This window comes from Saccopteryx bilineata, chromosome 4, assembly GCF_036850765.1.
Source record: "Saccopteryx bilineata isolate mSacBil1 chromosome 4, mSacBil1_pri_phased_curated, whole genome shotgun sequence".
NCBI classification, from domain to species: Eukaryota; Metazoa; Chordata; class Mammalia; order Chiroptera; family Emballonuridae; genus Saccopteryx; species Saccopteryx bilineata.
The window spans coordinates 292,627,874-292,640,439 of NC_089493.1; the positions used below are offsets into that span (position 1 = coordinate 292,627,874).

The following is a 12,566-nucleotide window of genomic DNA, read 5'->3' on the forward strand; positions in this document are numbered from 1 at the left end:
AGTAAAACAATAGGCAACCCAGACCTTAAAATAGCCCTGAGTTCAGTTGGAAGTCAGTTGAAAATAGTAGAGAACTTAAGTTCTAACCAGCCAGTGGTGCTAGAGGTGAAATGGGCATATCATTTAAGAGATTTTGCAAGTCTAAGGAGTTTGGTTGTGTCTACTTCTGTCTGGGAAAAGATATTTATCTAGGTGTGGCAGGAGGTATTGGCGAGGGCACAAACTCCCCCTTGAGCTGTGAGTAAATAAACAAGGAAAATTCCGTCATCGAGGACCATCCTGCCTGGCCCGTGGTGGTGAATTGGCTAAAGCGTTAACGCTGAGGTCACAGGTTTGAAACCCTGGGCTTACCTGGTCAAGGCATATACAACAAGCAATCAATGAACAACTAAAGTGGAACGACTATGAGCGATGCTTCTCACTCTCCCCCGTTCTCTCTGTAAAATCAATAAATAAAATTTTTTTTTTAGTCCCTGGCCGGTTGGCTCAGCGGTAGAGCGTCGGCCTGGCGTGCGGGGGACCCGGGTTCGATTCCCAGCCAGGGCACATAGGAGAAGCGCCCATTTGCTTCTCCCCCCCCTCCTTCCTCTCTGTCTCTCTCTTCCCCTCCCTCAGCCAAGGCTCCATTGGAGCAAAGATGGCCCTGGCGCTGGGGATGGCTCCTTGGTCTCTGCCCCAGGCACTAGAGTGGCTCTGGTCGCTGCAGAGCGACGCCCCGGAGGGGCAGAGCATTGCCCCCTGGTGGGCAGAGCATCGCCCCTGGTGGGATTGCCAGGTGGATCCCGGTCCGGCGCATGCAGGAGTCTGTCTGACTGTCTCACCCCTGTTTCCAGCTTCAGAAAAAGTACAAAAAAAAATAAATTTTTTTTTAAAAGGACCACCCTGGCAAAAGAATCTAAAGATGTGTGTTGAACTTGAAGGACTCTAGTGTCCAAGTCAGATGTTCCGTTAATGGTTCTGGTTAGATTTTGCATCATTATGTCTAGCTGAGTGCACAAATCTAAGGAAGTGGTTGCACCCATATTAAATCACCATATGGCACACTTTAAATCAAAAACACAATTTAGAAAATTATGTTAAATATTATCCCTACTGTAAAGCCAGTAGGCACGGCCACCATCACAGCTGCCTGGCCCATGCAGGTTCGCATTAGGTTCGGACAGTCGGTAATGAAACAACGGAGCCAAGAACTGGTGGGCCATTAGCTTTAATCTTAGCTTGCACCCGGCAGGCAAGAAATACACACAGTGGGAAAACACTTCCCTTTCCATTCAGGGTTCCCAAAGCCACTGACTCATCCAAGTTTCCCCAAATCAAAGGTTTCTAGCTCACCAGCCTTATTCACCTCTGTTCCCCATGGCTGCTTCTCCTCTCCTCCACGTGGTCTTTCTCGGCTCTCCTCCAGCATGGGCTCCTCTGGCCCATTTTATAGTATAGAAATCAAAACCTTTAATCCAACATACAAATAAGGAAGTCTCTGATACGAAGTCACTTATCTGAGGCATAAATGGGATTCCTCATAAGAGTGCACCACCCCACATCATGCAACAGTCAAGGGTGTGGGGAAAAGCTTAGTTTTAAAACTATGTCTTAGGCTGTAACGACTTGACCAGCTTAGAGCCTGTCTCCCACACCCAAAGCGAGCAAACATATATATATTATATTTACAAACATATTTGACCAACACCTATGAATACGCATTTAAGCGTTAGGCTTCTTCTCTCTGACATTACTTAAAATGTATTTCAGTTTTTAAGCACTGGCATGAGGTAAAAGGTAAGGGGCTCACCAAGGAAGGTCGTTTTCAGATGACTGAACTCTATTTAATATAATCTGTTCCACGAGAGATGAAAGAAAAGTTACAGCCTCAAGTTCGTAGACTGACTGCTATAAAATATGCCTCTTTTCTGAAAGGTAGAGACTGCGGGAGGAACCGAAAACATGAGGCTGATGTGTTCCAAAAGGATTGTTTACTTAAAACGCCTTAAAACGCCTGGCTGCAAGCATACCGAGAGAGAGACGACCGAAGCCACGTCGGTAATGGGGAGGGTTGGAGCAGGGTTTTTATAGTTTAATCAGGGGTCTTGGGAAAAAGTGGCTGTCACTGCCTCTATAGGTACAACGTAATCTTTCTTCCTATGTGGATTGGAGTGGTGTCACAGTGTCTTCAAATCGTTTATCTCCGGGCTCAACCATCTAAAGGAGGCCTGTGCTAGTTCACAAGGTCCCGGGCCAGCCGGACCAGCCGAGGCTTCAAGCAAGCCAGACCCTCTTCCCACTGGGTCGCACTGCCCTTGGAAGGGGTTATTGCGGGTTGACCTAAGAGATATCAGAAGACAGGGCCTCTGGGCCTGTGGCTAGGCTTTTACAAACAAGTTTTGTGCTTTAAACTTCCCTAATTGTCAGGTCCCTTCTCATAATGCAAGCTTCCCCTGACATTTCTGCAAATATAAACTGTTTGCTACATTTCAAAGTGGAGGCCAGGAAACCATTAAGTGAGAGAAGAGCAAGCCAATTAACTACAACCTCACAGTACTTTCAGGGGTGGGGGGTGGGGTGGGGGGTAGGGGGGAGTTGCTTAAGAGGAGGGGGAGGTTGGGCAGGGAAATGTTTACTGAAGAAGTTGGGTGAGGGGAATTTGAATTTTACAGCGGCTAATTTAACCTTAACACGATCCAGGTGTAAGGTATTTTCCGCTGAGGAAGAAAGAAGGACGTAGCCACCAAGTGTGGACAAGCAAAAGCTTTATTTAGAGCACATCCCAGGCAAGGTTCACTGGTCCGCTAGACAGGTGCCAGGGAAGTCGAACAGCTTGGGGGGGGCAGGGGGGGAATTTATAGCCTCGGGGGTGGTGGTAGTGGAATAGGTCGTGGAGAACTTTCATTGGACAGTTGTTTTTTTTCAAAATGCTCCTGGGCCGTTTCTTTTGGTGGTCATGGGTCTGGGTGGTTTCGGCCAAAGTCCCTGACCTGGTTCCTCATGTGACCTTCCCCCATTGCCAACCAGCCTCACACGAAGAAAAATTTCTTATATTTAAAATTCTCCCTTTCTTTTCAGGTATTGGGGAAGAGGACAAGACAAATTCTAAAACAGTTATCAAGGTTGCATATAACAGTTTTTCTTAGCCATCGAATTCTGTCTTACCACGTTGTTCCGAATCACCTTTCCACTCGCACAAGCGATCAAATATCAATACAGGGCTTGTCCTAGTTCTAGCATAGAAAGAATGATTCTAAATAAAAGAAATGATTCACATCTGAAATGATGTCCTTTTCCTAACTAGCCAGCACTTTGTTTTACCAGGATCTACACATTTGACCTCACTGACTGGTCAGAAGCAAGGAAAAACATACTGCTCACAAAATTGAGGAGATATTTGATAGCTTCATATTTATTTTGAAATATTCCCTCATTTTTTAAAAAGGTTTTATTTATTTATTTTTAATTCTTTTTTTCATTATAGAGGACAGAGAGAGAGAGAGAGAGAGAAGGGGGGAGGAGCAGGAAGCTTCAACTCCCATATGTGCCTTGACCGGCAAGCCCAGGGTTTTGAACCAGCCACCTCAGCATTCCAGGTCGACGCTTTACCCACTGCGCCACCACAGGTCAGGCATCCCCTCATTTTTTGTGAACAGTATACATATAGGTCCCAAACAGCTCCTTATACAAGGGAAATGTGAAGCTACAAAATTTCCTTAATCATGAACTCTTTCTCACTCAGGTGGTGTGTAAAATTACTGGAATGTTGGCTGGGCGGGGCTATCTCCTGCCACAGTAGCATTACAGAGGGCGTTCTGTAAAATCAGCAGGAAGGTTAGAGACGGTTGAGAAGGAGCAAACAGGAATAATGATAGGATCATCGGGTTTTTTGTTTTTTTTTTTTTACCAGAGACAGAGGCAAGTCAGCATCAGAAGGCAATGCAGAATTCAGACAGGTTCCCTGAGGAGGGTCAGGTCTGAAAGCATTGTACGACAATATTTCTATGCCAAGTTTTCCCACTTACAAGGATTAAAACAGCAGAAATCAGGAAGTCCCAAAGAGGGAGACGCTGCTGGTAGGGAATAACGGAAACATACAGCCTAAACCACAGGGAAGGTGACTGGCTTTGCTGCAAGAAAATTAAGTCCACGAAGATGCCCAGGAATATAGTCATTATGACAAGATTATTCAATAAAGTAACAGGAGTTCACTTTTCTGGGCCAGTCCAGATCCTGGGTAAAGCCGTTGGCTCCAAGGACTATCTGCTTTGGCCCGACCAGTTGTCTGCTCTGGATGATTTTAAGGTAGGTCTCTGATCGCTGAGATGTCCAGTCAGGTGAATGAGGTACAAATGAGAGAGTCTTTTTTAAAAATGAGAAACAGAAATCCTGTTAATTTGATAACACAGGGATGAGTTATCAATCCCCAGTATGGGGATTTCAGTGTGGCCGGAAGGAAGCCAGGTGGAGCTAACTTTGTCAATGGACTGTATCTTCAGGATGTCTGATGTCTTCATTGCCTGTGAAAAGACTGCTCCACCAGCTTTATACATTTTTTTTTTTTTTTGCAAGAAGTCAGAAGGTCTTCTTAATACATTTGTGCCTTCCCTGATCCAAAAACCTCCGAAGTCTTCTGATAATGATTTTAAAAGGGTACAATTGATGTTTACTAAAGGGAGTGGATCTTAGGTGACACAATACTGAGGGAAAGGCTTTAGGCCAAGCCATATTAAATGAGTCAATAATTTTTTCCAGTTGTGCTTTAACTAATTCTTTGGTTCTGTAAATCCAGAGGACTGAGGATGATAAAGGTGACGGGGATGCTGGCCAACTTTTGCATACCTGATGTAGACTTTGTCTTGTAAAGTAGGTCCCCTGCTTGCAAAGAAACTCTGTGGGGATTTTCCAAGTGGGGAAAATTCTTCCTCAAAGTATTTTTGTAACTGCTACAGCTGTAGCCCTTCAGCATGGGGTGCTTCTACCCAAGGAGATACATACGAATCATCGAGAGGACATTTTTGTTCTTGAGAAGGAGGCCAATTGGATCACGTTCACTTTCCACACTTGAAATAGGCCAACTAGTGTCATTTCCCCCTTTTGTAAAGAGAGATTCCCTTCCTTTAATAGTTCATTTAATCATAGCGACAAAGACTTCACAAGCAATTACAGAAATTTAAATGGTTAAAAGAAAATTTAGCTCTTTCATATTAAGAAGGCTTGGTTTACCTAACCAAGCAAAGATTTGATGATAGTCTGACCAGGCAGTGATATAGTGGATAGACGCAAAGGACCCAGGTTTGAAACCCCGAGGTTGCCGGGCTTTAGCACGAGCTCATCCAGCTTGAGTGGGGGTTCACCAGCTTGAGTGCGGGGTCTCTGGCTTGAGCGTGGGATCATAGGCGTGATCCCATGGTAGCTGGTTTGAGCCCAAGGTCTCCGGCTTGAGCCCAAGTTCGCTGGCTTGAGCAAGGGGTTACTTGCTCTCCTGTACTCCCCCCGCCCCCCGTAAAAGCACATATGAGAAAACAATCAATGAACAACTAAGGAGCCACAACGAAGAACTGATGCTTCTTATCTGTCTCCCTTCTTGCCTGTCTGTTCCTATCTGTCCCTCTCTCTGTCTCTGTCACAAAAAAAAAAAAAAAAGATTTGATGAAGTGCAGAAAATGGTCTTAAATAAACAAATTTTTATTTTTCCCTTTATAATTTCTTATCAAGAGCACATCAATAGCACAGGAAAAGATGTCCTTTTTTTATTTTATTTTATTTTATTTATTCACTTTAGAGAGGAGAGAGAGAGGGAGAGAGAGAGACAGAGAGAGAGGAGAGAGAGAGAGACAGGGGGTGAGGAGCTGGAAGCATCAACTCCCATATGTGCCTTGACCAGGCAAGCCCAGGGTTTCGAACCGGCGACCTCAGCATTTCCAGGTCGACGCTTTATCCACTGCGCCACCACAGGTCAGGCAAGATGTCCTTTTAATGGAGAGAGAAACCCAAATTTCAATTCTGTATCAGCATACTTTTAAAATTAATTTAAATAAATTTCTTCCAATCTTGGTTAGTTTGACCATACATAAGATTTCTTTTTCAATTTTCTTTCTCCATTAACCTTTTGCAACATACATATCTTCTGCAACTTTCATAAAACTTTCAGCTTTTGTTCTTTTTCCTTTCTTAGTCTAGAATAATTATTTTATTCTAGGACAAAATTACCCTCTTTTCCTTCAACAAAATGTATTTCCTTTCCTACCCTCATTCACGGCTGGTGGGAACGCGAACTGGTACAGCCGCTATGGAAGAGAGGATGGCGGTGTCTCAAAAAAATTAAGAATCGAGTTACCATATGACCCAGCAACCCCTCTCCTGGGTATCTACCTGAAAAACTCGAAAACATTGGTATGTAAAGACACGTACACCCCCACGTTCCTCTCAACGTTATTCACGGCGGCCACGACACGGAAGCAACCAAAGAGTTCCTCAATAGAGGACTGGAGAAAGAAGATGTGGTGCATATATACTGCGGCACTACTCAGCCGTAAGAAATGATGACATATTGCCATTTGTGACAACACGGAGGGACCTTGAGAACGTTATACTGACTGAAATAAGTATATCAGAAAAAGCTAAGAACTGTATGATCTCACACAACAGGTGGGATGTAAAACTGAGACTTGGGGATGGGACATAAGTAAAAGTGAAGTGGTTACCAGCGGGAGGGGGACGTGGGGGGGAGGAATGGTGACAAAATGATTTGACTTTGAGTGATGAGTACGCAACATAATCAACAAACAGTTCAGATGCTATAGAAATGTTTACCTGAAACCTATGTACTCTTATTGATCACTGTCAACCTGTTAAATTTAATTTTCTAAATAAAATTTAAAAAGAAAACCAGACATTTGAATCTAATAATACAGTAATTCTGGAAGTCAGAGTCTTCCCTTTCCCTAGGGTTTGCTGTTATTTGTTTTGTTTTGCTTTTTTTGTTTGTTTGTTTTTTAAAAAATTATGATAGGCTGCCTCGGTGTTAAGAATCAGCCTGAGGCCCTGGCCGGTTGGCTCAGCGGTAGAGCGTCGGCCTGGCGTGTGGAAGTCCCGGGTTCGATTCCCGGCCAGGGCACACAGGAGAGGCGCCCATCTGCTTCTCCACCCCTCCCCCTCTCCTTCCTCTCTGTCTCTCTCTTCCCCTCCCGCAGCCAAGGCTCTATTGGAGCAAAAGATGGTCAGGGCGCTGGGGATGGCTCCTTGGCCTCTGCTCCTGGCGCTAGACTGGCTCTGGTCACGACAGAGCAATGCCCCAGATGGGCAGAGCATCGCCCCCTGGTGGGCGTGCCGGGTGGATCTCGGTCGGGAGTCTGTCTGACTGCCTCCCCGTTTCCAGCTTCAGAAAAATACAAAAAAAAAAAAAAAGAAGAATCAGCCTGAAATCTTGAGGCATGTGTGGTTACTTCCTAATTCTTGTGCTTTCAAGGAGACACAGAGGGCGACTGACTTCTGTATTAATGTTTAGAACACATGTTCCAGGAGGCTGGCCCTAAGCTATTGAGCTTGCTTCTAGTAATGCTTGGTCAGGAGGCAGCGCAGGCTTGCGTAGCCCCAGGAGGAAGGTCAAGCAGGGCTGTGCGCTCATTGAGCCACCACCCTCTTCCTTTGAGTGTCAAACACATTTCTGCTTCCTACAACTTCTTTTTTTTTTTTTTTTTGCCCTGCCTGCCTTTGGTGTGTGTGCAGTCACAGAGTTCCTGCTCCCTCCAGCCATGAAACGCAGCGTTCTTCTGTTAACAGGTGCGTCAGAGACCTGGTGGGAGGGTGAGGAGGAGGGGAACTTTGGCATCTGTGAGTAGAGAGAAGGGGTGCGGAATATCGAGGGGAGAGATTGTGCAGAGACAAAGGGAGTTTGGGGAAGGGTAATAGATTCATGAAAAAACAGACAGTAGACCTAGACCAAGATGGGATGACCAGAGAAGCTTGCTTGGGTGAATGACTAAATTCATAGATAAAGGCCCTGGCTGGTTGGCTCAGGGGTAGAGTGTTGGCCTGTCTTGTGGCTGGCCCAGGTTCAAATCCAGGTCAGGGCACAGAGGAGATGCTACCATCTGCTTTTCCTCTCCCTCTTTCCTCCTCCTCCTCCTCTCTCTCTCTCTCTCTCTCTCTCTCTCTCTCTTCTTCTCCCACAGTCATGGCTCTATTGGTTTGAGTGTATCAACCCCTGGTGCTGAGGATGGCTTTGTGGAGCTTCTGCCTCAGGCGCTAAAAATAGCTTCGTTGTGAGAATGGCCTCAGATGGGGGTTGCCAGGTAGATCCCAGTTAGGATGCATGTGGAAGTCTGTCTATCTCCCCTCTTCCCACTTGGAAAAGAAGCAATAAAAAAAAAAAGGACAAATTCATAGACGATGCAGGGGGGTTTGGCTGTGCCCTCTACTTCACAGATGAGGAAACCAAGACCTAGACAGGTGAAATGACATGGTAAAGGGTGCACAGCAGATGCTGGATTCTCTTCTCAGAGTGTTTCTTCTTGGATTCCATCTCACCACCCCCATTTTGCCTGCAGTTCTATCTTCCAAGGACCCAGGTGTAAATGTTGGTTGAATGACAGATGGATCAAATGATTTCAGTTTGTTTCTTTTCATGCCTGTGTTTTGTGGCAAGTGAGTGAAAGAAGGGAAACAAATGCTTGAGAGTTGCATAGGAAGGAAATTGCCCGACTGAGAGGCTTTAGAAACTTGGTCATTGGGCAAATCAGCAAGGGAGGAACATAGGGTGGGGCTCAAAGAGGGGCTGGAAGCGCCCCACCCCAGTTGTCTTAGGTCAGAGGTTAGCAAACTATGGCCTGTGGGCGCAAGATGAGGGTTTCACCACCGACCTTTGTATATCCTGTGAGCTTCAGTCGCAGTTGAAATTGTAATCAATTCACAACCAGGAACACTAATTTTGAATCCCAATGAAGTGAAATGTTATCTCCTCCCCCTAAATTCCATTTATGTCATTAGCAAATTAATATAACCAAAAAAAAGTGTACTCAATTATTATCGTTTGAATGTCCTTAATGAAAAATTTGTGGAAATGCATTCACTCTCTTGTTCTATAAATACCTATGGAATATACTCTATTTGCCTATCGGCCCACAAAGCCTAAAATATTTGCTTTCTGGCCCTTTAGAGAAAAAGTGTGCTGACCTCTGCCCTGGGCTATGAGAGCTAGATCTGGGGGGCAGACATCTCCATGCTGGGTTGGGGTGAATCCTGGCCGGAAGGGGAAGGGTGTAGGGGATGCACCGCTGTCTTAACTATGTCCGTATCTCCCCCTGACTCTCACTGCTTGTCTTCCCTCCAGTCCTGGCCGTGTGTCAGGGGTTCAACCTGGACACCCAAAGCACAGTGATCTTTCAGGAGAACGCAAGCAGCTTCGGACAGAGCGTGGTCCAGATGGAGGGGTCCTGGTAAGAGCCACGGGCGGGGCTCCCTGTCTCCCACGCGTTCCCGCTAAGACTAGGTACCTGGGGGAAAAAAAAATCACAGTTTCCTTGTTTTCCTTTGTATCAATTTTGTTTTTTTTTATTTATTTTTTTGTTAGATTTTATCTATTGATTTTAGAGATAGAGAGAAATGGGGGGAGCAGGAAGCGTCGACTCATAGTAGTTGCTTCTCATTTGTGCCTTGTTTTTTTGTTTGTTTGTTTGTTTTGTTTTGTTTTTCTGAAGTTGGAAACGGGGAGGCAGTCAGACAGACTCTCCCGCATGTGCCTGACCGGGATCCACCCGGCACGCCCACCAGGGGGCGATGCTCTGCCCATCTTGGGGCGTCGCTCTACCGCAATCAGAGTCATTCTAGCGCCTGAGACAGAGGCCACAGAGCCATCCCCAGCGCCCAGGGAAACTTTTGCTCCAATGGAGCCTTGGCTGCGGGAGGGGAAGAGGAAGGAGAGGGGGAGGGGTGGAGAAGCACATGGGCGCCTCTCCTGTGTGCCCTGGCCGGGAATCGAACCTGGGACTTCCGCACGCCAGGCCGACGCTCCACCACTGAGCCAACCAGCCAGGGCCGCAATCTGTACTTCTTAATCCCATCACCTTTTTTACCCCGCCCCCCAACACCTCCCCCCTCTGTCAAGCATTAGTCTGTTCTCCGTATCTCAGTCTGTTTCAATTTTGTTTGTTCATTTATTTTGTTCTTTAGACTTCATATATAAGTGAAATCATATGGTATTTGTCTTTGTCTGACTGAACTATTTCACTAGGCATAATACCCTCTGGGTCTGTTCGTGCTGTTGCAAATGGTAAGATTTCATTCCTTTTTGTAGCCAAGTAATATTCCATTGTATATCTGTGCCACAATTTTTTATCCACTGGTCTATTGACGAGCACTTGGGTTGCTTCCATATCTCGGTTGTTGTAAGTAAATAACACTGCAATGAACATAGCGGTGCATATACTCCTTCGAATCGGTATTTTGGGTTTCTTCAGATATATTCCTAGAAGTGTGCTTACTGGGTCTACGGCAGTTTCATTTTTAATTTTTGAGATAACTCCATATTGATTTCCACAGTGCTGTACCAGTCTGCATTCCCACCAACAGTGCCCGAGGGTTCCCCTTTCTCCACATCCTCACCAACACTTGTTTGTTGATTTATTGATGAGCGCCATTCTAACGACCTGAGGTTATATCTTATTGTGGTTTTAAATTGCATTTCTCTGATAATTAGTGATGTTGAACATCTTTTTATATGTCTGTTGGCCATCTCTATGTCCTCTTTGGAGAAGTGTCTATTCAGGTCCTTTGCCCATTTTTTAAATTGGATTATTTGTTCTTTTTTGTTGTTGAGTTGTATGAGTTCTTTATAAATTTAGCATATTAACCCCTTATCAAATGTATAATTAGTGAATACGTTCTCTCATTCAGTGGGTTGTCTTTTCATTTTGTTGATGGTTTTATTTGTTGTACAAATACTTTTTAAACTTGATGTTGTCCCATTTGTTTATTTTTTCTTTTGTCTTCCTTCCCAAAGCAGATATATCAGAAAAGGCATTGCTAAAGATTTTACTGCCTAAATTTTCTCCTAGGAATGTTATGGTTTTGAGTCTAAATTTAAGTTTTTGATCTATTTTGAGTTTATTCTTGTATATCATGTAAGAAGGTGCGCTAGTTTCATTTTCTGCATGTATCTGTCCAATTTTCCCAACACCATTTACTGAATAGACTGTCTATCCTATTGTATGTTCCTGTCTCTGTCAAATATTAATTGATGACATACATATGGGTTATATTTCTGGGTCTCTATTCTGTTTCATTGATCTACATGTCTGTTTTTATGTCGGTACCATGTTTTTGTTGTTGTTGTTGCTAAATGATCTTTAGTTGAAAATTTTTTTTGGCCCTGGCTAGTGGCTCAGTGAATAGAGTGTTGGCCCAGAGTATGGACGTCCTGTGTTTGATTCCCTGTCAGGGCACACAGGAGAGGTGTACATCTGCTTTTCTCCCCCTCCCTCTCCTCCTTCACTCCCTCTTCCCCTCTCTCAGCCAGTGACTCCGTTGGTTCAGGTGTGGCCCTGGGCACTGAGGATAGTTTGGTCAGTACAAGCGTGTCAGCCTCAGGTGCTAAAAATAGCTGGTTAGTTGGATGGTGTTGCTGGGTGGATCCCTGTCAGGGCACATGCAGGAGTCTGCCTCACTATCTCCCCTACTCATATGTAGAAAAGGAAAAAAAGAAAAGAAAAATAAATTGGTAGTTCTTAACTAGCTGGGCATTCCATTGAACCGTGGTCATCTACGACACCATGAGGGTGGCGGCCATCGACATTGTAGCCCACAGACTAGGCAGTCCCCAAGATCTCTTTGATGGTTCCAGAGAGTGTCCTAGCTAAAGATCGGTGCCCCATCTGTCAGTCAATGTTGACAGTTTCATTAAAAGTGATATTTCCATTTTGCTTAATGTTTTATTTATTTATTTTTTTTCTACTTTCTGTCTCTGGGTAGTTTTTTGAGGGCTTTGATGATCAGGGCAGAGGCAGAAGATGCTGCTTCAGTCTGGGCCTGTCGGTTTGGAATGGTCCATTTCTCTGGGATGCTCAGACCCTTCCAGTCCTGTCATCGGTAGCTTTGGCAATGTGATCACCAACCTACTTTGGAGACAGACCCGGGCGGCTGACCTTGGGGGCCAGGGCAGATGTGGCACTGACTTCCTCACCTGTGCACCTCAGGGATAGGACTTCAATGCTGATGGGGTTGCACGTTGGTGGCAGGGTAGAGGCAGCTGGTGTCCGATGAACCTGGATCGGGACGACTGCAGAAAGTTGCAACTATGTCTCTTCTGAGCTGAAAGTATACCATACTGTGTTGATTACTATAGTCTTATAACATAGTTTGATATTAGGCAGTGTGATGCGATACCTCCAACTTTCTCCTTTTTCAAGATTGCTCTGGCTATTCGGGGTCTTTCGTGATTCCATATAAATCTCTGGATTATTTGTATTAGTTCTGTGAAATATGCCGTTGATATTCTGATGGGGTTTCTTGTGTGTTCTTGCAGAGAGAGTCCATGTTGGATATACTGCTACATTTCCCTAAATGCCCTCCTGCTCACAATGAGTAGC

At 45.0% G+C, this 12,566-nt stretch overlaps 1 protein-coding gene across 1 annotated transcript in view; it reads left to right on the forward strand.

The window, feature by feature from the left end:
- The first annotated feature begins 7,684 nt into the window (after nt 1-7,684).
- Nucleotides 7,685-12,566, forward strand: part of ITGAM (integrin subunit alpha M) — a 53,935-nt gene continuing 49,053 nt past the window's right edge. The window contains exons 1-2 of the mRNA XM_066275748.1: nt 7,685-7,764; nt 9,314-9,419. Coding sequence (XP_066131845.1) covers nt 7,737-7,764; nt 9,314-9,419 — 134 coding nt within the window. The 5' untranslated portion in view covers nt 7,685-7,736. The remainder of the gene's footprint in view (nt 7,765-9,313; nt 9,420-12,566) is intronic.